At 43.3% G+C, this 25,818-nt stretch overlaps 2 protein-coding genes across 6 annotated transcripts in view; one reads left to right on the plus strand and one right to left on the minus strand.

Moving 5' to 3' along the window:
• The window catches only part of LOC106573262 (transcription initiation factor TFIID subunit 4), a 33,205-nt gene extending 30,939 nt beyond the window's left edge, over window positions 1-2,266 (minus strand). Inside the window, exons 1-2 of one of the 4 annotated variants that reach the window (XM_014148171.2) lie at window positions 931-2,266; window positions 491-660 (exon numbers count right to left, since the gene is read on the minus strand). In XM_014148171.2, coding sequence (XP_014003646.1) covers window positions 491-660; window positions 931-2,155 — 1,395 coding nt within the window. In that variant the 5' untranslated portion in view covers window positions 2,156-2,266. The remainder of the gene's footprint in view (window positions 1-490; window positions 661-930) is intronic. The other 3 variants (XM_014148170.2, XM_014148173.2, XM_014148172.2) reach the window with 3 other exon arrangements.
• Window positions 2,267-19,136: 16,870 nt separating this feature from the next.
• The window catches only part of LOC106573260 (protein LSM14 homolog A), a 32,272-nt gene continuing 25,590 nt past the window's right edge, over window positions 19,137-25,818 (plus strand). The window contains exon 1 of one of the 2 annotated variants that reach the window (XM_014148168.2): window positions 19,137-19,412. In XM_014148168.2, coding sequence (XP_014003643.2) covers window positions 19,175-19,412 — 238 coding nt within the window. In that variant the 5' untranslated portion in view covers window positions 19,137-19,174. The remainder of the gene's footprint in view (window positions 19,413-25,818) is intronic. The other variant, XM_014148169.2, reaches the window with a different exon arrangement.

Genomic DNA, 25,818 nt, shown 5'->3' on the forward strand with positions numbered 1-25,818 from the left:
TACATGATCAACTTATGACTTACTTAAAAGTGAAACCCACACTGGCACAACTCCAGAGGGACATTAAAAAGGGTGAAGAGGAAGAAAAAGTAGACCTTCAGTTGCGCCCAGTGTCAGAGTATACCTCTCACGAATAGGACTCTACTACAGCCACAGCAGATAACCAAGACATAACCAAGACCTAACCAAGACCTGACCGAACGAGAATTTATGTTCTCATGAGACTTGATGCTGACGATGAGCTCTTACACAGTCACGTACTACATCATCCCCAATAACATTCCTGACATGGGCAGCATCGATCTTACGCAAAATCCACATGATCTAGCAGTGTGATTGTTGTTGTTGTCAGGAAGACTAGGGCAATACTTGGGCCACTAAAGACTACATGGCAGACAGACGTCGGTTCAGATGGACAAACACGCTTGATATGACATAATCCATTCCGGTCCCCCTCTAGATAACTTTAGCCTGATTCCCCCATCCGTACCTGGCTGGGAGTACTGACTCTGATGGTGGCCCCAGCGGTCGGTGTAGCAGGCCGGGGGGAGATGTTAGAGACAGCTGCCTGGCCTTGTTGGGTCTTAGCCTGAGCCTGGGCTAGAACCTGCTGAGGAACCATTACCAGCTGGCCTGTGTCTGTACGCACCAGCACCATACCTGGGGGAGAAACAGTCACGTCACACATCTTTCTCTATTTGCCATTTTCAATGGTTTACTGTTTGAGTTTTTTGGGGCCTAAGCATTGGGTTAATAAATGCATTCATGAATAGCACAGACTAGGCTATTGACTATATTAATGTTTAATTGATTGACTAATGGGTCAACACATTGAAGGGTGCACAGTTCTGTTCAGAATGGACCTTGTGGAGCCAGAACCTAGGTTTTAATGGTTTTAAAAATCAGGATAACATCAGTAGGGTTCCTTACCGGGTGGTATGGTAAATCCAGGGGGTAACTGAATGGTGGTCTGCTGTGGTGGTCTGACGACCATCTGTGGTGCCACAGTCCTCGTGGGGCTCGCCACCAGCCCAGGTCTCTGCTGCTGCACGGAGGTGGCCATCACAGGAGCACCGGGGGGCCTCACGATGGTCACCGTGGACTGACCAACTCCGTTAACCGTTGGTTTCACCCCGGCTGTGAGAGTGGGACTCGCCACACTCTGTGCCTGGTTTACGGGTGAGTTCACAACAGGAGCGGGAGACCCTCCGAGAATTATTGATTGGTCAGCAGAGACCGGCTGGTTGGGTGCCACCACTGTAGTGTTAATGAGAGTGTTATTGCGGTTCATGACCTGAGAGGTGGTGACCCCCGGAGAACCTGCACCCTGTGTGTCCACTGCAGAAACCTTAAGGTCTACTAATCCATTCTGTGAGGCACTGGCCATGGGGTTGGGATGCCTTTGCAATGCAACAGCGGGAGTAACAAATGCCACAGCAGATTGGGATACAGGATAGTTTGGCAGAGAAGGAGGCTGTGAAGCCATAGACACAATGATATTCGAGTTGCCCGCACTGGCAGTGCTTATAACAGTGTTACCGCCTGACCCGGTTTGGGGAGCAGCAGCTGGCGAGTTGACCAACTTCACAGCTCCAGCGCTACCGTTAAAACTCTGTAATCCAGGTGAAGGAGTCCTGATAGCTGTTGTTGTTGTTGTTGTTGTTGTTGTGAGGTTTGAGTTCGGAGCAGTCACTACCGATGTTTCAGCTGGACCCAAAACAGTCCCTCTGTTGAAGCTAGTCGTCTGAGCAGGCAAAGTTACCGATCCTGGTGGTGCGGGGGAAATGATGCGAGATGCGACTCCATGTGTTTGTAAATTGGTACCCGCGTTTATAATGCCCCCAGTAGTGATGGAAGAGGTAGAAGCGGTGATACTCTTATTCGAAATCGCCTGGTTCGCGCAGGGTTCCGCGTTTAACACCGCTTTTGGGTGTCCTTGTTGTGGCGGCTCCAGAGACCCCACTTGATCACGCACTTTCCCTGAGAACTGGCTGACAGTGCCCGTAGATCCTTCTCGCTTGATATCGGAATATGTGGCGGGCGAAGTCTTTTGGCTGACAAGTTGCGATTCCAAAGAGCCAACTAAGTCACTTACTGCTTTTTCGTCTACCTCATTGAAGAGCATGTCCTCCAGTGGGTCGGAGGCTCCCGCCATCTTTGATGATAGACCGTTGTGCAAATCGTATTTTAGAATGTACGCATGCGCGTGGGCTTCGAATGTAGAAATATAATTTCAAGAAAGGACCACTGTTCTACTATAATGAAGATTTGCGCTGCAAAGTTTCTCATTCCACAAGATACCCTACAGTAGTGCTTCAAGACAAGTATAATAAAGAAGGAAACAAATAGGCCTACTAATGTACAAATCAAAGCTATATACTTATTGCTTCCATTTAGTAAACCCATTCCAGACGTGTTAGAGAGTGTTGAAGTTTGTTTTGCTTGCCCCGGTTCCCCGGTTGAGTGGAGAATTCACTTAACACCAATCGAATGGTCTAAAAACCAAACTCCTCACATACGAGCACCGAGCCATGCAAAACGAACTCAACCATTGGTTCCAGACTATGTCGAAAACGCGCGAGATGTTGATTTCCCGTCAGCACCAAATTTAGAAAAACGAGATTACCATTTTCCAAGAAGCAGGATGCTGGCGTCACGATCGCGGATTCTCTTTTTCAAAATAAGAGCCGCATGCAAAGATATGCAAAATTGTGGAATCTCGAAATACGTACAACTGTTTTTCACGGCACTGCAACCACCTTGGACAAGATACATTGATGATTTGATGTACTTTTATTTTTTGTATAATGTATTATTTATACTAGCATTACGTTTGAAAGTTTAAACAAATACTGGTACTGTATGTTGAAAGCTGTTGTGTAGGCTATAATTAAAGAATACACTTCTAATAAAATACAAATATATGTTATTGGACTTGCGCAATAGAATATGTAATACTTGAGTCTCTTGTGCTGGGCAACTGGTTTAATACAGAGTGCTGGTGACTCCCTACTCCACCTATTCCATTGGCCACAATGCAAATCCCTGTATATGAATTTCATATTGGCATAATATATAGTGAAACAACGATTGTTTGTGCAGATCTAAAAGTGGGATTGGGAGTACTCAGTAGAGTCTGTAGAATCTATATATCGTGTTATTTAATCTGGGACTGAATAATACAGTGTTCCCTTATGCAAAAACCACATGAATTTCACGTAATCAAATCAATCAAAATCGAATTGTATTTGTCACATGCTTCGTAAACAGGTGTAGACTAACAGTGAAAAACTCGCGTGGGGCTCTTCCCAACAATGCAGAGAAAAAAAGAGAGAGAAATAATAACATGAGGAATAAATACACAATGAGTAACGATAACTTGGCTATATACACGGGGTACCAGTACCGAGTTGACGTGCATAGGTATGAGGTAGATATGTACATATAGGTAGGGATAAAGTGCCTAGGCAACAGGATAGATAATAAGCATTAGCAGCAGCATATGTGATGAGACAAAAAGGGTCAATGCAGATAGTCCAGGTAGCAAGATATTGGTTAACTATTTATGTCTTAGGGGTAGAATCCGTTCAGGGTACTGTTGGCTCCAGACTTGGTGCATCGGTACCGCTTGCTGTGCGGTAGCAGAGACAACAGTCTATGCCTTTGCTGGCTGGAGTCTGACAAATTTTAGGGCCTTCCTCTGACACTGCCACATGTGATCACCATCATGTGATAACATGTAAAAGAAACGTGATAACGTAACTACACATGTGAAAACGTTTGAGTACTTAAGAAAACATGATCTCATGTTAAATAAATAGGGATAACGTTTCAAAATGTGATCCCATGAAACTACACACATCAAAATTTGAAAATGTTTCACGTGATAGTGAAAATTCGATTTCCACATGTGAAACTACACATTTCACGTTTTTATTGTTGTAAGGGAATTAATGAAATAGTATGGGGGTTTTAACGTAAGCGGTAATGCTGTTCAGATAAAATAGTGTAAACATCTTTAATTAACATGATTACATTTGACATGATCAATTGGAGCTGACTTTTCAGTATGACTGCCACAGGATTTGAAATCATGACCTCTGCATCTACAGTATGATGATCTTTCTGTTGCACCACCAAATCTGTGGAATTTTGTAAGTCCACTACACATTCATTACCTAAAATATGTCTCTGCACTGAGTAAAAGAGCCCCATCTGCATTGATGTTTTAGTTATAAATTAATATGACTATTCTCTCATTGATTTAATTTGACTTATTTCAGCAATTTGATTGTGGGTTTTCAGTATAGCTGTCTAATGTTGATGGTGCATATTATTCTGTTTTAATGTTACTCCTGAATCACTAGTCTATTATAAAACGTATTTTCTTCCATGTATTTTTTAACAGAGCTGAGATTTACTTTGAAGTACAAAGAATAGGAATATGCCTATATGTGAAATCAGTCATTGACACAGACATGGTGGCATAGTAGGAAGAGCAGAATGCCATGCACCAATAGGTTGTGTGTTCAAATCCCAGGTGATGACATGATGAATACTACTTACTGTATAAATAAAAAAGTGAAATATGTCAATTGAAAACAGTGTGGGACATCCTAATGACACATTTTTGTTTGCAAGGCATCGCCTGTGAAATGTCATGTGAAAAATATCCACATGTGAAACTTCAAGTGAAATATCATGTGAAGTGTTCCAGACCATATGATTTCACATGTGAAAGGTTGTGATCACATGTGAAACTTAATGTCAAATATCATTACATGAAGTGTTCAAAAGTCTAACACAGTGCACATTTTATTTTATTTAAAAAAATAAAAAAATATTCACAAGTTAAATGAGTGAATATAAACCAGGCTTTGAGTATAATCACACTGTCAGAAAGGCAATAAATTGAGACAATTATTTACAAATTATAGTCCTACAGTATATGTATTGCTAATCTAACAAGGTTAGCAGTACACAGTAAAGGTGTAGGACTTTTACATTTGAGTCATTTAGCAGACCCTCTTATCCAGAGCGACTTGCTGTACAGGAACAATTAGGGTTAAGTGCGTGGCTCAACGGCATCAACAGATTTTTCACCGAGTCGGCTCGGGAATTCCAATCAGCGACCTTTCAGTTAAGAGCCCAACGGTATTAACCACTAGGCTACCTGCCAGTATTAACTCGTTTTTAAAATGAATAACAGTGACAACATTATTTATATGTTATATTGTGATGATTATCTATCAAGGTCTGCAGAGACATTTTCTGTACAGTTTTAAATGCATTACAAGAGACAATCAACAATAACAGTTGAAATAAATGTTCTGAGAAGCACTGCAGATAATTTCATAATTTGTGTCACTTAATTCATGATCAAAAAAACTATAATTGATAAGGCTATAATTGTCGATTCCAGCGGCCTCATTTATAAACGTTGCGTATGCACACAAAAAACAAATATGCTCCAAAACTATGCATGTGCCAGTTTTCACATAAAATTTGGCATACATAAAACTGAACTTGAGAATGTGCTTATACTCCCACAAACTTGTTTAGACCATGCATATGCACAGTTTCTAGTGGCTGAAGTGTTGCAATGCAAGAGGGCAAAAGTAGTAGCCTTGTGCAGATGGTTAATACAGTGCCTTCGGAAAGTATTCAGACCACTTGACTCATTCTAAAATGTATTAAATTGTTTCCCCCCCCATCAATCTACACACAATACCCCATAATGACAAAACAAAAACAGGTTTGTAGACATTTTTGCAAATGTAAAAAAAGAAAAAAAATGAAATATGACATTTACATAAGTATTCAGACCCTTTACTCAGTACTTTGTTAAAGCACCTTTGGCAGCGATTACAGCCTAAAGTCTTCTTTGGTATGATGCTACAAGCTTGGGAGTTTCTCCCATTCTTCTCTGCAGATCCTCTCAAACTCTGTCAGGTTGGATGGGGAGCGTCGCTGCACAGCTATTTTCAGGTGTCTCCAGAGATGTTCGATAGGGTTCAAGTCCGGCCGCTGGTTGGGCAGCTCAAGGACATTCAGAGACTTGTCCCGAAGCCACTCTTGTATTGTCTTGGCTGTGTGCTTAAGGTCAGTGTCCTGTTGGAAGGTAAACCTTCACCCAAGTCTGAGGTCCTGATCACTCTGGAGCAGGTTTTCATCAAGGATCTCTCTGTACTTTGCTCCGTTCATCTTTCCCTCAACCCTGACAAGACTCCAAGTCCTTGCCGCTAAAAAACATCCCCACAGCATGATGCTGCCACCACCATACTTCACCGTAGGGATGGTGCCAGGTTTCCTCCAGACGTGACGCTTGGCATTCAAGCCAAAGACTTCAATCTTGGTTTCAGACCAGAGAATCTTGTTTCTCATGGTCTGAGAGTCCTTTAGGTGCCTGTTGGCAAACTTGCTCAGTTTGGCCAGGCAGCCAGCTCTAGGAAGAGTTTTGGTGGTTCCAAACTTCTTCCATTTAAGAATGATGGAGGCCATTGTGTTCTTGGGGATCTTCAATGCTGCAGACATTTTTTGGTACCGTTCCCTAGATCTGTGCCTCGACACAATCTTGTCTTGGAGCTCTTCGGACAATTCCTTTGACCTCATGGCTTGGTTTTTGCTCTGACATGCACTGTCAACTGTGGGACCTTATATTGAATTGACCACAGGTGAACTCCAATCAAGTTGTAGAAACATCAAGGATGATTAATGGAAACAGGATACACCTGAGCTCAATTTAGAGACTCAAAGCAAAGGGTCTGAATATAGTGCCTTGCGAAAGTATTCACCCCCCTTGGCATTTTTCCTATTTTGTTGCCTTACAACCTGGAATTAAAATATATTTTTGGGGGGGTTTGTATCATTTGATTTGCACAACATGCTTTCCACATTGTGAAACAAACAAGAAATAAGACAAAAAATAAATACCACTTGAGTCAACACTTTGTAGAGCCACCTTTTGAGTGTGAATAACCCCCCCTTCCCCCAAAGTCAATACTTTGTACAGCCACCTTTTGCAGCAATTACAGCTGAAAGTCTCTTGGGGTATGTCTCTATACGCTTGGCACATCTAGCCACTGGGATTTTTGCCCATTCTTCAAGGCAAAACTGCCTCCTTCAAGTTGGATGGGTTCCGCTGGTGTACAGCAATCTTTAAATCATACCATAGATTCTCAATTGGATTGAGGTCTGGGCTTTGACTAGGCCATTCCAAGACATTTAAATGTTTCCTCTTAAACCACTCAAGTGTTGCTTTAGCAGTATGCTTAGGGTCATTGTCCTGCTGGAAGGTGAACCTCCGTCCCAGTCTCAAATCTCTGGAAGACTGAAACAGGTTTCACTCAAGAATTTCCCTGTATTTAGAGCCATCCATCATTCCTTCAATTTTGACCAGTTTCCCAGTCCCTGCCAAAGAAAAACATCCCCACAACAGGTAGGCTAGTGGTTAGTGTGTTGGACTAGTAACTGAAAGGTTATAAGATCAAATCCCAGTGCTCACAAGGTAAAAATTTGTTGTTCTGCCCCTGAACAAGGCAGTTAACCTACTGTTTCTATGCTGTCATTGAAAATAAGAATTTGTTCTTAACTGACTTGCCTAGTTGAATAATTAAAAAAAATAATGATGCTGCCACCCCCATGCTTCACTGTGATGATGAGAGGTGTTGGGTTTGTGCCAGACATAGCTTTTTCCTTGATGGCCAAAAAAGCTACATTTTTGTCTCATCTGACCAGAGTACCTTCTTCCATATGTTTGAGGAGTCTCCCACATGCCTCAAACACCAAACATGTTGGCTTATTTTTTCTTTAAGCTATGTCCGTAAAGTCCAGCTCTGCGGAGTGTACGTATAAGGGCACAAGGCGAGACCCAGATGCAGACACAAGAGGCAGATGGTTTGAGTCTTTGATATTTATTAATAATCCAAAAGGGGTAGGCAAGAGAATGGTCGTGGACAGGCAAAAGGTCAAAACCAGTTCAGAGTCCAGGAGGTACAGTGTGGCAGGCAGACTCAAGGTCAGGGCAGGCAGGTACAGAGTCCAGAAAACAGGGAAGGGATAAAACCGGGAGGACTATCAAAAGAGAATAGAAAAGGCAGGAGCAGGGGAAAAACACGCTGGTTGACTTGGAACATACAAGACGAACTGGCACAGACAGACAGAAAACACCAGTTTAAATACCCAGGGGATAATGGGGAAAATGGGTGACACCTGGAGGGGCTGGAGACAAGCATAAGGACAGGTGAAACAGATCAGGGTGTGACAGTCCGGCTTAAAGTGGTCCTATGGACAGGTACTCCAATCTCGGCCGTGGAGCTTTGCCTCTCTGATTAATGCCCTCCTTGCCTGGTCCATGAGTTTTGGTGGGCCTCTCTTGGCAGGTTTGTTGTGGAGCCATATTCTTTACATTTTTTAATAATGGATTTAATGGTGCTCCGTGGGATGTTCAAAGTTTCTGATATTTTTTATAGCCCAACCCTGATATGTACTTCTCCACAACTTTGTCCCTGACCTGTTTGGAGAGCTCCTTAGTCTTCATGGTGCCGCTTGCTTGGTGGTGTTGCAGACTCTGGGCCTTTCAGAACAGCTGTATATATACTGAGATCATGTGACACTTAGATTGCACACAGGTGGACTTTATTTAACTAATTATGTGACTTCTGAAGGTAATTGGTTGCAACAGATCTTATTTAGGGGCTTCATAGCCAAGGGGGTGAATACATATGCACGCACCACTTTTCCGTATTTTTTAAAATAAGTTATTGTTTTCACTTCACCAATTTGGACTATTTTGTGTATGTCCATTACAGGAAATCCAAATAAAAATCAATTTCAATTACAGGTTGTAATGCAACAAAATAGGAAAAACGCCAAGGGGAATGAATGTGTTTGCAAGACACTGTAGCCTCGTTATTGTTATTTTATTGTTACTTTTTATTTTTACTTTAGTTTATTTGGTAAATATTTTCTTATCTCTATTTCTTGAACTGCATAGTTGGTTAAAGGCTTGTAAGTAAGCATTTCACGGTAAGGTCTACACCTGTTTTATTCGGTGCATGTGTCAAATTCCACAGCCACACTCAAATTCAAGTTGACACTAAAAGCAAAAGTTAAATGTAATAGTGTTGAGGCTAAAACATAACCTATACCACTCTTTCTAGACAACCACCTGTCCTCCTAATCTTTATTTATGGTTGTCCATAACAAAGCAGAGCTTTATCTGACGCCATATTTCTTCGTATGGTACATTATGGGATTCCGCAGTCCAACATTTAAGTGTTGACTCATAATATGATGCTCCAAATGGGGCATTAAGTTCTTCTTCCATGGCAATTAGACACTAAATACAACATGAGTATTCAATATCAATTGCATCAAACTAATCTGATCTGTTTAACATAACCTCATGTATGTGTGTGGTGAGAGTGTATCATGAGTTTAAATGACTACAATTTCTCAATACTGAATCTAGCTTGCTAAAGTAAGCTAACATTACAATAACTTTAACTAGCTAGCTTACATTAGCTAAAACGTACCAACTGTGGCGTACAGCAGGTCAGCCACCAGGGGAGACTCGTCGAGGCCTGGTGACAGATGGAGTCTACATCACGAGGCAATGGCTTCCTCTGCTGGACGTGCCAGATCTTGACGGGCTCTCCTGTCAGGACTAATTGGGGCTGATTGTGCTTGGTGAGTAATCAAGGGGTTGATTGCTCTCCAGCTGGATGAGTCCCATAAAGCTGCCAGAAGGGCAGCACACGGGAGAGGGGACTGGGGGAATGGAGGTTACTCCCGTATAGTCATGCTCAATCCCAGGGATAATGGATGGAGCTCAGTTTGGTTCCCCCAGGATACAGCAAGACCCCGGAGCCCAGAAGACGGTATCGTGGAGGAGGTCTCCTGGAGGAGACCTATACTTTTCATTTTGTTTGTTATTTAAATAAACACCCTTGAAACCAAGCTAATCTAACTCGGTCCGTGTCTGATCTGTGAAAACATCTTGACCAATACCCCTGGTCTGCCACAAGTGGTGGAGAAAGCGGACATTCTGATAACATGGTCAGATCAGGGTTGACGTTTATGCAGCATCAGCATGGATGAGTTGATAGCTCAGTTTGTCCGGGCCCAACAAGCACAACAGGCGGTTCAGGAACGAACGCTGGAGGAACCAACAGCACCCATGGTCCCGGTGAAGGTCGACAGACACGACACAGAAGCTCTATTAGACTCGGGGAATGTGGTTATGCTCGTAGCCACGAGCCTGCTGGACCAGTGGACTGAATGGGATAGGGAGACGTCCGTTTCCTGTGTCTACGGTGACACAATGCGGTATCCAACCGTACAGGCCAATATCGTGAGTTGCCAGATGATGGTGGGTGCCGTACTGGAGTTACCGGTACCCTTCCTTGTGGGACGAGATTGTCCACTTTTCGTGGCACTGTGGAGGCATGAGCTGAGGAAAAAGTTACGAGCTGGCCAAAGACGAGAGCGAGGACGACCCATCGCCTACGTGGCCAGGTAGCAAGTGGTGTAAAAACCCATATCTACGGGTTCGGAGTCGGAGGGAGCGCTGGAACCCGACCTCTCTGGTGAACAACTGGAGGAGGAGTCCATCCTCCCCCACCTCATCGATTTCGAGGGACCAGCTGAGACACCCGCTGGGGACCAACTGAGGGGACAATTTGGTACTGCCCAGTGGGAGGATCCAAACTTGAAAGCCCACACAGCCCAAGTGATAGCGGTGGATGGACAGCTACTTCTGGGGGTGAGTGACTGGCGATACCCCCATTTCCAAATCAAGAATAACCTTTTGTATCAGGTGTCGTGCCAACAGGGGGAACTTCGAGAAGTACTGTTGCTGCTCCGACAGTACGTGGGAACTGTTCTTTAGCTGGCCCACACTCACCTGTTGGGGGCGCACCTGGGAATGGAAAAGACCCTGGAACGGATTGCCACCCGGTTCAACTTGCCCGGGATGAGGAGGGCCATGGAAGACTATTGTCGCAACTGCCCGGAGTGTCAAATCACTGCCCCAAAAGCACACTTCCGAAACCCGCTGGTCCCCCTACCAATCATCGGGGTGCCCTTTGAACGCATTGCTATGGACATAGTGGGACTCCTGGTAAAGACAGCACAAGGACACCGGTACATCCTGGTACGGGCGGCGTTATCCAAGGGAATCGCCCAGGGGATGTTCCACCTCCTTAGCCAGGTGGGCATCACAAACGAGATCCTGACAGACCAAGGTACTGAGTTTATGTCCCAATAAAATGAAAGATTTGTGTGCTCTCCTGCAGATCAAGCAGATGGATGGGCTCGTCGAGCGGTTCAATAAAATGCACAAACAAATGCTGCTGAAGGTCATCGATCAGGACGGGAAGAACTGCGACCAGCTACTACCCCACCTAATGTTCTCGATCCGAGAAGTACCCCGGTCATCCACCGGGTTTTCCCCTTTCTAACTCCTCTACGGGAGGAGGCCACGCGGCCTATTGGACCTCGCCAAGGAGGTGTGGGAAGCCCAACTGGCCACCTTACGCAGCATGCTAGAACACGTGGAGAATATGAGGGAGCGGATGACAGCCATATGGCCAGTGGTAAGGAAACATATGGAGAAGGCCCAATGTGCCCATGCCCAGGTCTACAATCGGGGAACCCAGCCCCGATAATTCCAGGTGGGAGACAAGGTGTTGGTCTTAATCCCCACCGCAGAAAGTAAGTACCTGGAAACATGGCACGGGCCATATGAGGTGATAGAGAAGCTGGGACCCATCAATTACCGCGTGCAGCAGTCGGGGAGACGGAAACCCCAACAGATTTACGACGTGAACCTATTGAAGAAGTGGCACGAGGGGACAGCCTTGGGCATGTTATGGTCGGGATCGAGGACTCCAACGGTACCAGTGGTGGTCCCGAGCAATGAAGACCTCGACCTGGCCCAGAAGCAAGCACTCCGGGAGCTCGTAGATCGGAAAAACATGGCGGTGTTCTCGGAGAAGCCGGGCCGCATGACCCTCATTGAACACCACGTCCGCACCTGGGCCAGGGAAACGGTACGAAAGAGACCATATCGGATTCCCGAGGCCCGAAGAAAGGCCGTGAAGCAGGAAGTAGAGGCTATGCTGAGGATGGGGGTCATCAAAGAGTCCCACAGCACATGGTGCAGCCCCATCAGCTTGTTCAACGCCTACCCCATGCCGAGGGTGGACGAGCTCATGGACCGGTTGGGAATTGCTTGGTACATCAGCACCCTCGACCTGAACAAAGGATATTGGCAGGTACCGTTGGCAGCCTCCTCCCGGGAGAAGATGGCATTTTCGACACTGGACGGATTATATCAGTACCGGGTGCTCCCCTTCGGTCTCCACGGAGCCCCATCCACGTTCCAGCGCCTGAAGGACAAAGTACTTTGACCCCACCAACAGTACGCAGCGGCCTATTTGGATAATATCATCATCCACAGTCAAGGTTGAGAAGAGCACCTGACGCGCCTCCAGGTAGGGCTGGATGCACTCAGGCAAGCTGGGTTGACAGCGAAGCCCAAGAAATGCAAACTAGTGTTCGAGGAGGTGGAGTACCTGGGGTATTTGATCGGACGGGGAACGTCAAGCCCCAGGAGAGGAAGATCCACGCGGTACGTGACTGGCCCGTTCCACGCATCAAGACACATTCAAGTCCTTCCTGGGACTGGCAGGATACTACCGCTTTATCCCCAACTTTGCGGCTATAGCCTCCCCCTTAGCGATCTAACCAGGGCCCACCTCTCGAAAACAGTGAAATGGATGGGCGAGACCAAAGCAGCGTTCAGGCGCCTGAAGGAAGCACTGTGCTCCCATATGATTCTTGTATTGCCCGATTTCTGGGTGCCAATGTTGGTCCAGACGGACGCATGCAACACGGAACTAGGGGCCGTCCTGTCCCAGGCACACAATGGGGAAGAGCACCCCATCATGTAAATAAGCCGAAAGCTGATACCCAGAGAGAAAAAGTACTCTATTATCAAGAAAGAGTGCCTAGTGGTGAAGTGGGCGCTAGACACTCTCAAGTATTACCTGTTGGGTACCCACTTCACCATGGTCACAGACCAGGCTCCCCTGGTCTGGATGGCCAGGGGAAGGGACACAAACGATTGGGTCACCAGGTGGTTCTTGTCCCTTCAACGCTTCTCTTTTTCTGTTGTGTACAGTTCAGGGGCGAAGCATGGGATGCCCTATCGAGAAGGGAGACATACGTCGCACTGGCGACAGCCCCCTCCCCGACAGAGCTAAGGAGGAGACTCGTCGAGGCCTGGTGCCAAACGGGGTCTACATCACGAGGCGAGGAACATGCCAGGTCTTGATGGGCTCTTCTGCCAGGACTAATTGGGGCTGATTGGTCACCAGCTGGACGAGTCCCATAAAGCACACGGGAGAGGGGACTGAGGAAAGAGAGATTACTCCTCTATAGTCTTGCTCAGTCCCAGGGATAACGGAGGGAGCTCAGTTTGGTTCCCCCAGGATACAGCAAGACCCCGGAGCCCAGAAGACGGTATCCTGGAGGAGACCTATACTTTCTTGTTGTTTGTTATTTAAATAAACACCCTTGAAACCGAGCTAATCCAACTCTGTCCGCTTCTGATCTGGGTAAACGTCTTGACCAAACCCCCTGGTCTGCCACACAACACTTATACAACAATTACCAGCTAGCATTACAGGCTATGTAGCTTGGCTAGCTGATGAAAAACTAAGATAACAAAAAATTCCTTAGAAATTACATCATGTTATTTGATAGTAGTTTGATGAATTATTATCTTAGTTAGCGAATAGCTAAGGTTCACTTACCTTTCATGTCGATCCATTGCAAGTCATCTCTTATTGGCCAAGTCTTATTGGCCGAGTTACCTTAGCTTCCCACTTCTAGTTGTCTTTTTGACTAACTTTCTCAATTTGAATTATTCGCACGAGTGCCCTTTAGTCATGAGCGCACTGCTGGTTCCAAAACAAACCCCTATTTTGAAAATGTTTCTTCAAAGCACCCCTTTAGTCTACAAAGGTTAAAAAATGAACTGATGGCAGAGTATAGGTTCTTAATTATAAATTGGGTGGTTCGAGCACTGAATGCTGATTGCTGAGCCCTGTATGCTGATTGGCTGATTGCCATACAATTGGTATGACAAAACACTTATTTTTACTGCTCTAATTACGTTGGTAAACAGTTTATAATAGCAATAAGGCACCTCAGGGGTTTGTGATATATGGCCAATATAGAAAGGGCTGTGTCCAGGCACAACGCAAAAAACAGCCCTAGGCCGTGGTATATTGGCCATATACCACACCCCCTTGGGTCTTATTGCTTAAATGAACCTCAAGGTTCATTTCTTTACCTTATAATATCCTGAAGGATCCTTCAGGAACCTTTTCTTTTTAGAATGTAACAAAATAGATAAGCTAAGTATTTAGTTTTATGCCATCCAATCCTAAACACAGTTTAAAAGTAAAACAGACGGTTCACCTTTTCCATTGACGTTTTTAGGCTAGGTCTGAATACTGTAATGTCAAATTTCTCATGTGGAATATATTTCATTTATTAACAAAATACATACAGTGCCTTAGGAAACTGTTCAGACCACATTACTTTTTGTACATTTTGTTATGTTACAGCTTTATTCTAAAATGGATTTAAAAATGTTTAATCCTCAGCAATCTACACACAATACCCAACAAGAACAAAGTGAAAACAGGTTTTTAGAAATACCTTATTTACATAAGTGTTCAGACCCTTTACTATGAGACTCGAAATTGAGCTCCGGTGCATCGTCTTTCCATTGATCATCCTTGAGATGATTCTACTACTTGATTGGAGTCCCCCTGTGGTAAATTCAATTGATTGGACATGATTTGGAAAGGCACACACCTGTCTATATAAGGTCTCCCAGGTGACAATGCCATGTCAGAGCAAAAACCAAGCCATGAGGTTGAAGGAATTGTCCATGGAGTGCCGAGACAGGATTGTGTCGAGGTACAGATCAGGGAAAGGGTACCAAAAAATGTCTGCAGCATTGAAGGTCTCCAAGACCAAGTGGCCTCCATCATTCTTAAATGGAAGAAGTTTGGAACCACCAAGACTCTTCCTAGTGCTGGCCGCCTGGCCAAACTGAGCAATTGGGGAGAAGGGACTTGGTCAGGGAGGTGACCAAGAACCCGATGGTCGCTCTGACAGAGCTCCAGAGTTCCTCTGTGGAGATGGGAGAACCTTCCAGAAGGACAACCATCTCTGCAGCATTCCACTAATCAGGCCTTTATGGTAGAGTGGCCAGACGGAAGCCATTCCTCAGTAAAACGTACATGACAGCCCGCTTGGAGTTTGCCAAAAACAAGATTCTCTGGTCTGAAGAAACCAAGATTGAACTCTTTGGCCTGAATGCCAAGCGTCACGTCTGGAGGAAACCTGGCACCATCCCTACGGTGAATCATGGTGGTTGCAGCATCATGCTGTGGAGATGTTTTTCTGCGGTAGGGACTGGGAGACTAGCCAGGATTCAGGCAAAGATGAACAGAGCAAAGTACAGGGAGATCCTTGACCAAAACTTGCTCCAGAGCGCTCAGACTGGGGCAAAGGTTCACCTTCTAACAGGACAACGACCCTAAGCACACAGCCAAGACAATGCAGGAGTAGCTTCAGGACAAGTCTCCGAATATCCTTGAGTGGCCCAGCCAGAGCCTGGACTTAAACCCGATTGAACATCTCTCAAGATACCTGGAAATAGCTGTGCAGCAATGCTCCCCATCCAACCTGACAAAGTTTGAGAAGATCTGCAGAGAAGAATGGGAGAAACTCCCCAAATACATGTGTGCCAAGCTTGTTGCATCATACCCAAGAAGACTCGTTGCTGTAATCGTTGCCAAAGGTGCTACAACAAATTACTGAGTAACTGTGACAACAAATTACTGAGTAACTGTGATATTTAATTATTATAATATTTTTTATAAATTAGCAAACATTTCTACAAACCTGATTTTTCTTTGGCATTAGAGGGTATTGTGTGTAGATTGATGAGGGGAAAAAAACATTTATTCCATTTTAGAATAAGGCTGTAACGTAACAAAATTTGGTCTGCATACTTTCAAAATGCACTGTAATTCACGGTGGCAAGGCATATGAACTAAATCAAATCAAATCAAATGTATTTATATAGCCCTTCGTACATCAGCTGATATCTCAAAGTGCTGTACAGAAACCCAGCCTAAAACCCCAAACAGCAAGCAATGCATGTGAAAGAAGCACGGTGGCTAGGAAAAACTCCCTAGGAAAAACTCCCTAGAAAGGCCAAAAACCTAGGAAGAAACCTCGAGGAACCAGGCTATGAGGGGTGGCCAGTCCTCTTCTGGCTGTGCCGGGTGGATATTATAACAGAACATGGTCAAGATGTTAAAATGTTCATGAATGACCAGCATGGTCAAATAATAATAATCATAGTAGTTGTCGAGGGTGCAACAAGCACGTCCAGTGAACAGGTCAGGGTTCCATAGCCGCAGGCAGAACAGTTGAAACTGGAGCAGCAGCACGGCCAGGTGGACTGGGGACAGCAAGGAGTCATCATGCCAGGTAGTCCTGAGGCATGGTCCTAGGGCTCAGGTCCTCCGAGAGAAAGAAAGAAAGAGAGAAAGAGAGAATTAGAGAGAGCATATTTAAATTCACACAGGACACCGGATAAGACAAGAGAAATATTCCAGATGTAACAGACTGACCCCCGACACATAAACTACTGCAGCATAAATACTGGAGGCTGAGACAGCAGGGATCAGAAGACACTGTGGCCCCATCCGATGATACCCCCGGATAGGGCCAAATAGGCAGGATAAAATCTCCTATGTGGAGGCGGTGAAGGGGCAAGAGGCCACAGTTCTGAAAAAGATAAGGTGGTGGATGCACCACAATCAGTTGCCAATGTTATACGTCAATCAAGGGATCTGGATACACATTTTTATTTTTACCCCCTTTTTCTCCACAATTGCCATTTTGTCTCGTCGCTGCAACTCCCCAACAGGCTTGGGAGAGGCGAAGGTCGAGTCATGCATCCTCCGAAACATGACCCGCCAAACCTTGCTTCTTAACACCCGCCCGCTTAACCCGGAAGTCAGCTGCACTAATGTGTCGGAGGAAACATTGTTCAACTGCCAACTGATGACCGAAGTCAACCTGCAGGTGTCCGGCCTGCAACAAGGAGTCGCTAGAGCGCTATGAACCAAGTAAAGCCCCCCCCCCCACAAACCCTCCCCTAACCCAGATGATGCTGGGCCAATTGTGCGCCGCCCTATGGGACTCTTGGTCACAACCAGTTGTGACACAAAGGTGGATTTTGAAGCATTTAGAGCCACAGTTATTAATTGTACTGCACAAGTGTCCAAGAAGTCCAGGAAGCTGACAAGCATTATATCTGCAGCCGAGAAGTTTTTGGGAAGCCAAGACTGAACGGCAGAAGCCCTGCAAGTACTACTGTCGCTAGGAAATGTCCCACCATCACAGGATCCTTCTGAGGCTGTGTAGGGATCTGATTAAAACAGAAAAGCAGGCTGATTTAATTAACATTCATTACCGATAGTTTGTATGGAAATTTCCTATTAATGTTTAATCCTTATTATCCACCTGTACAGTAGGTGGCAGAATGTACATATAATTGTTGCGAATGCCATTATAACAAAAAAGAATAATAAGAAGACGAGGTAGCAGAAGAGGTAGCTGTCTAAGAGAGGGAGGAAGAGGAAGAGGGTGAGCTTGAGTCGGTTAAAAATTGCAGATAAAGGGAGATGGTAGAAAGTGTAAGGAGAGTGAGCTGAAAACAGGAGGAGAAATGGAAGTGAATAAAGATTCTGTCTGACAGCAGGAGTGAAGTTTTTGGAAAAAGTGGACCCTTGCCTGTTGGCTGATCCATTTGGGGTTTCAGGGTAGATGAAAACTGAGTTGGGTGCTGTGGAATTGGTGAGGGAAACCAGAAGCGGTCTTGTGATAATTGTTTGTGTTTCTGCTTGTCAGAGGGAGAAGGCACTCTGTGTTAAATGAATCCCGGGCAAGAAATGTGGATTGTTTTGGTCTCAAGAAAAGGAGTGATAACTGGGGTAGCAGTAAATGTAAAAGTTGACCAACTGAAGGGGAAGATTCCCGGTGTTTGTGATGCTCGTCGTTTGGTGCGACATAGACAGGGTGTCGAGAATGGAAAAACAGAGGAGTCATTGTATGTTCTTTTGAGTTTTGATATTTTGTCTTTGCCCGACAAAGTGATGTTAGGATATATAAGTTATCCTGTAGGAGCGTTTGTGCCGAATACATTACGTTGTTACAGGTGTCAAGCTTATTGGCATGTGGCAGCAGTATGTAGGAGGGAGGTTCCTAGCTCTGAGAAGTGTGCAGAAGGCATGAGACAAAGGAATGTGCAGCATTGGGGAAAGTAGTGGTATGTGTTAATTGTAGGGGTGCCCATGGGGCTAGGTATCAGACATTTCCAGGGTTAGAGTAGTGCAGAAGTTGTCATATGCTGATGCAGTGAATAAAGTAGGGGAAGATGGGTCAAGGGGGAGGGATCCTGAGAGGAGTGGTGTGATAGGCCAACAAGTGATATATGTTTCAGTAAGATTGGATTTTTAGCATGTATAGCAATGGTTATCAACTGTACTGCAGGGATGGACTGTAAGTCGCAGAAAATTGAGGTTGTGGTGGCATTTGGGTGAGCGAGACTTGACATCAAAAGAGTGTGTTAATTTTAAAGTAATTCATTTTTTTACCTTTATTTAACTAGGCAAGTCAGTTAAGAACAAATTCTTATTTACAATGATGGACTACTCTGACCAAACCCCGACAACGCTGGGCCAATTGTGCACCACCCAATGGGACTCCCAATCACAGCCAGATGTGATAACGCCTGGATTCAAACCATGTACTATAGTGACACCTCTTGCACTGAGGTAGAGTGCCTTATACCACTGAGCCACTCCGGAGTGTTAAGTGGTGATGTCGCATCCTTTCAGGTTGTTGGTACGAGGTAGGACTAAATAGATGTAAATAGTGGAGTAGGGTGGTGTTATTTTTTAAATTGTGAGTGTAGTGTTAGATGGTAAGATATTTGTTTATTTGTTTTTTCAAGCAAAGTGTAAGGGAGTTGTACTCCAGTCTAATAGGTGGCGATAATGCAACATATTGGATGCCAGCCGCAGTTAAACCTCATCGAAGAATAGCACGTCAGAAGCACAAAAAAGGGATAGCCATACATGCTTCAAAGAAACGCTCAGTGAGGGATCTAGTTGGATTTGTAGCCATCATGAGTGGAGGAACACCTTATATCGGGAGCAAAATCAGCCTAATTTCGAAGGCCGAGATTCGTTACGAAGGGATTCTCTACACTATTGATACTGAGAATTCGACTGTCGCACTTGCAAAAGGTAAGTAACGTTAACTCATGCAAAGAAGGTCGGCACTGTTGTGCACCAACCAAATAACGTTAACTACATAACGTTACAGAGATGCCTGTAAGCAAGCGCAATTTCATCACACTGTGGCTAATTGTTTCCATGCTGTTCTGAAAAAAGGTGTCTAGTTAGCAAGCTAGCGAATTGACTAGTCAGCCAGCCAACTTGCTAGTTTTCTAGTAGTGTTGTCTTGCTAAACCTGGTGATGTAGCTTGTTTTCTAGCTAGTTAAACATGTTTATTTCAAGTACAAGCTGAGAGTATCATGTCAACCTGCCATATTGTGTAAAGAAACGGTGACGTAGCGCGACAACTGCATCGCTAACATTCACAACCAACTCTACGTCAGTGATGGTGAATTTCGGCAATTTTCCAGCCAGCAAATATTTGTTGTGCTTAACACTGCATTGGGGGGAAAAAACTGGTGCCCGTAAATGAGTAGCTAAGTTAACTAACTGCCAAAATAAAGTAAACACTTGAATAAATGATGGATACAGAGCCTGCGGTCCAAACACTTAGGACACCCTATCCCCTCAGCCCTCAAATTAAGTGGACACTTCTGATGACGTCTGACGAGTATATACTTGCTGGGCGAGGAAGGAATGATTTTTAAATCGGAGACTCGTCCCCAGTAACTTGTGGGTGTTTTATATGCGCTACGTCAATTATGAGTGCATGTCTACTTACATGAAATATAATTAACATACGTCTACTGTGATAACTAGCAAATTAATTAGATAACTAACGTTAGCTTTCTTAGCTAGAACTTCTGAAGGAAAATGTTTTTCCTGAGTAATTCACGCAATTAACATCTCATCATGGAGTCAAGTCTAAAAATGGCCAGTTTCCCATTTATTTTGGCTACTATGAAATAAGAGCTGTCAGTGAATTTCAAAGAGGGGTTTACAGTGTTTGTGTCTCAGTCACTTGTTAAGGTAGATCACCAGATCTCAACCCAATTGAACAATTATGGGAGATTCTGGAGCGGCACCTGTGACAGTTTTCCACCAAATGATGTAATGTTTTGTGGAAGAAGGGTGTTGCATCCCTCCAATAGTTTCAGACACTTGTAGAATCTATGTAAGGGGTCTCAACAGGTAAATCGCAAGCTACCAGTAGCTCTGATTCAGAGGGTTTGGGTTAAATGCGGAAGACACATTTCAGTTGACTACATTCAGTTGGACAGCTGACTCGGTATCTCCCTTTCACAGCCCACCAACGACTAACTCACTAAACATTTCCGCAAGTATATGCAATTTTTCCATGTGTTCCATCTCAAGCAGTCATAAACAAACCTCAAAAGTATCTGACACTGCAAGCTCCCATCTACTATCTAATCAATGCAATATTGACATAATTCCACCCCAGGTTAGCCACTATTGTCTTAAAATGCCAAACCTAACACCATCTGCCAATTAATTTCCAGCAATATAGTGGCTGTCGTGGTGGTGCGCTCATTTTGTCTATCACTCCGTGTAGGCAGTTGTTGTGTTAACCATCTTGTGGGTTGACAGAAATATTTTCCCCAAAACCTTCTCATTGAAATGTTACTTGCAAAGTAGGCTTACCTGGCAGAAGTGTATATCAGTTGTATCTATTTGTGAACTTAACCATTAAATGAGCAGCAGCAGTACAGAACCATTGCTAGATGACACCCAAAGGCCATTACTCACTTGCAATTCAAGGGGTGTTTTTTTATTTTTATTTTTTATTTAAACTTTATTTAACTAGGCAAGTCAGTTAAGAACATTTGTATTTACAATGATGGCATTACACTCAAATATACACTTTCTTTCAGACCTAAAAAAAAAAGGTTTCATGTGATTTAACCATTGACATGGACTCGGATAACATTTCGTTGTTTCTCTATGAACAATTGTCATTTTGAGAGTGAAAAACGAGTCTAAAACAACCTGAGCATGGAAAAATAAATAATTTAAATGGCTTATATCCTAATTAAACTACTTTCATATTTACCTGTATTTTGATGTAGACTACATTTGGCCTTTTATATTTGCCAAATTGAATGTTATTGTTACTACAAAGTCTCAAAAATAAGTATTTTCAATCTACCAGATTTAATGTCTTTTGGCAATGGCTTACATAACTTATTTTGGTACTCACATCTGTCCCCCTGTGTTTCTGACCAAGTCGGAAGGTTAATGAAACAATATCAAATGCATTTTTGCCCATTGAGTGCTAGTATAGAATTCTAGTGAAGATGGAATACTGATTTGGACAGATAGTGTCACATCTAACATTTGAGGGAATGTTGTTATTATGGATGCGTTTCAAGTATGATTGTGTGCAAACTTTCTGTGCGACGTTAACTTCTCTAGGGTAGGGGGCAGTATTTTCACGGCCGGATGAAAAACGTACCCAAATTAAACGGACTACTACTTGGGCCCAGGAACTAGAATATGCATATTATTAGTAGATTTGGATAGAAAACACTCTGAAGTTTCTAAAATTGTTTGAATGATGTCTGTGAGTATAACAGAACTCATATGGCAGGCAAAAACCTGAGAAATCTAACCAGGAAGTGGAAAATCTGGTGCTTGTAGTCTTTTCAAGTCATTGCCTATCCAACACAGTGACTTAGGGTTCATTTTGCACTTCCTAAGGCTTCCACTAGATGTCAACAGTCTTTAGAACCTAGTCCCCCCCCCCCTCCCTTAAAAGATTTAGATGCACTATTGTAAAGTGGTTGTTCCACTGGATATCATAAGGTGAATGCACCAATTTGTAAGTCGCTCTGGATAAGAGCGTCTGCTAAATGACTTAAATGTAAATGTTTCAGGCTTTTGCAGTGAACAGAGGGCGAACAAGAAGGCCGGGAAGTTGGTGACTCAGGAAAGGACATGAGTTCATTGGCGCGCATTGACGTGAGAGGTAGCTGTGTTCCAAAACGTTTTTCAAGACATTGGAATCGTCCGGTTGGAATATTATTGAAGTTATGTTAAAAAGGCCCTAAAGATTGATGCTATACAACCTTTGACATATTTCAACGAACATAAATAGAACTTTTTTTAAAGCTTTTCGTCATGAAATTTTGGGCGTTCTTCCTACATTTGGCGTAGCTTACTGAATGCACAAACAACGAGGTATTTGGACATAAATTATGGACTTTATCGAACAAAACAACATTAATTGTGGACCTGGGATTCCTGGAAGTGCCTTCTGATGAAGATCATCAAAGGTAAGTGAATATTTATAATGCTATATATAATTTTAGATGACTCCAAAATGGCGGGTATGTGTATTGCCTAGTGTATGTTTCTGAACGGCGTACTCAGATTATTGCAAAGTGTGCTTTCCCCGTGAAGCTTTTTTGAAATCTGTCACAGCGGTTGCATAAAGGAGATGGTTATCTATAATTCTTTGAATAACAGTTTCATATTTTATCAATGTTTATGATGAGTATTTTTGTAAATTGTTGTGCTGATTCACCGGCAGTATTGGAGGCAAAATATTTTCTGAACATCACACGCCAATGTAAAATGCTGTTTTTGGATATAAATATGAACTTTATCGAACAAAACATGCATGTATTGTCTAACATTGACTCCTAGGAGTGTCATCTGATGAAGATCTGAAATCTGTCACAGCGGTTAGTGCTTAATTTTAGCTAAATTTCTGGTATTTGTGACCCCTCTCCTGCTTGGAAAATGGCTGTGGTTTTTCTTGTGTTGTACCTGTCCTAACATAGTCTAACTTGATGCTTTCGCTGTAAAGCCTTTTTTGAAATCAGACAATGTGGTTACATTAAGGAGAAGTGTACCTTTAAAATGGTGTAAAATAGTCATATGTTTGAGAACTTTGAATTATGACATTTTGTTGTTATGAATTTGGCGCTCTAATTTTTCACTGGCTGTTGAATCGTGTGTCCCGTGGGTGGGCCGCTAGCGTCCCACCTGCCCGAGAGAGGTTAGCTTTCATCAAGGGCTTAGGTGATGTATAATTGGTTTCCTTTCTCTCTTTGTCAGTATTTGTTCTAAGCGTTACGGACGCTCCATAACATGATCAATGACTGACTAGTCGGCATCACTGCATTACGCGCTCATGATAGACTACCCTTCTTACTGCTTCCGAAGTGTGTTTGTTAGCAAAGAAGCTAGCGGACAATCTTTATGTGATATATTTTGGGTGTACTTACGTTCTCTAACCTCTCTGGGATAGGGGGTGGTATTTTCACATCCGGATGAAAAGCGTGCCCAAAGTAAACTGCCTGCTACTCAGGCCCAGAAGCTAGGATATGCATATTATTGGTAGATTTGGATAGAAAACACTCTGAAGTTTATAAAAATATTTGAATAATCTCTGTGTATAACAGAACTGATTTGGCAGGTGACACCCCGAGCACAATCCATCCAGGGAATTTCTTTTTTGAGGTCAATCTGATTTCCATTGGTTTTCTATGGCAAGCCCTTTTTAATAGAAATATGCTTGCATTTCCTATAGCTTCCACTAGATGTCAAGTCTTTAGAAATTGGTTGATGTTTTTCTTTAGAGAAATGAAGAAGTACGGCTTTTCAGAACGAGGGTCCAGCCGAGTGGACTCTACTGTTTTGATGCGCCCTCCAGGTCACGCGCTTCACATTGTTTTTATCCGGGGATAAACTGTGTTCAATCGATCTTAAATGTTATCGATTATTTACATTTTAAAATACCTAAAGTTGGATCAGGAAAGTTGTTTGAAATGTTTGGACAGCGTTTACAGGTAACTTATTAGATATTTTGTAGTCATGCTGGGCGAGTTGGAACCGGTGTTTTTCTGAATCAAAAGCGCCAAATAAATGGACATTTTGGAGATATAACGATGGAATTAATAGACCGAAAGGACCATTTGTGATGTTTATGGGACATATTGGAGTGCCAACAGAAGTTCTTCAAAGGTAAGGCATGAATTATACCGTTATTTCTGAGGTTTGTGTCGTGCCTGGCGGGTTGAAATATGATTGTCATGTGTTTGTTTGATGGGGTGCTGTCCTCAGATAATCGCATGGTTTGCTTTCGCCGTAAAGCCTTTTTGAAATCTGACACGGTGGCTAGATTAACAAGAAGTTAAGCTTTAATTTGGTGTATTGCTCTTGTGAATGTGTAAAAGTTAAATGTTTTTTATTTATTTCGCGCTCTGCATTTTCACCGGATGTTGTCAAAATCAATCCCATTAACGGGATTTGATCCTTAAGAAGTTGCTAAAGCACTGCAATCATGCATTTTGCTAACTGGAGTATAACTTCATGTGATCAGAGGGCATAATACACTTATTAAATTCATAATTAAGGTCTTAAAAATCCATAAACTTTCACCAGTCACGCTGTTTGTTTACTTCCTTGAGTAACTATGGGTACCCCCCCGTGACGACATAGGTCTGTATCTGTGTAGTCTGCCCTGTGCATGCTTGTGATCTGCAGTTATCAAGCCTGAGGTGATTTATGATCTGACAAATGTCTACGTAAGTGCCACTGATAGGTTATAATTCAATGAAACTTCTCTTTTTTTTAACCAATAAAGATAAATAAGTTTAACCCTTTATAGAAAAGATAACAACATAATGACATGTGACTAACCACCTGGATTTGGTCTTGTGTAGCAAAATTAGATTTTTTTTTTTTTCCATTGGTAAAAAGTAGAGAGCTACAAAATGGTATCATACACTGCATTTCCAGCAGTAAACAAATTGACAACAGAATTTCAGCATGCTTATAGGGAAGGACACTCAACAAGCACAGCACTTACACAAATGACTGATTGGCTGAGAGAAATGTATAAAATTGTGGGGGCTGTCCTGTTAGACTTCAGTGGCGCTTTTGATATTATCGATCATAGTCTGCTGCTGGAAAAACTTGTGTTAGGGCATTACACCCCCTGCTATAATGTGGCTAGAGAGTTACTTGTCTAACAGAACAGAGGGTGTTCTTTAATGGAAGCCTCTCAAATATAATCCAGTTAGAATCAGGAATTCCCCAGGGTAGCTGTTTAGGCCCCTTGCTTTTTTCAATCTTTACTAACGACATGCCGTTAACTTTGAGTAAAGCCAAAGTGTCTATGTATGCGGATGACTCAACGCTATACATGTCAGCGACTGAAATGACTGCAACACTCAACAAAGCACTGCAGTTAGTTTCAGAGTGGGTGGCAATAAGTTAGCCCTAAATATTTCTAAAACTAAAAGCATTGTATTTGGAACAACATTTACGTCATTTAACAAAACACTCACTAAACCTCAACTAAATCTTGTAATGTGCAAGTTGAGATGACTAAACTGCTTGGAGTAACCCTAGATTGTAAACTGTCATGGTCAAAACGTATTGATGCAGTAGTAGCTAAGATGGGGAGAAGTCTGTCTATAATAAAGCGACGTTCTGCCGCCTTAA

The sequence above is a fragment of the Salmo salar genome, chromosome ssa16 (assembly GCF_905237065.1).
Source record: "Salmo salar chromosome ssa16, Ssal_v3.1, whole genome shotgun sequence".
NCBI lineage: Eukaryota > Metazoa > Chordata > Actinopteri > Salmoniformes > Salmonidae > Salmo > Salmo salar.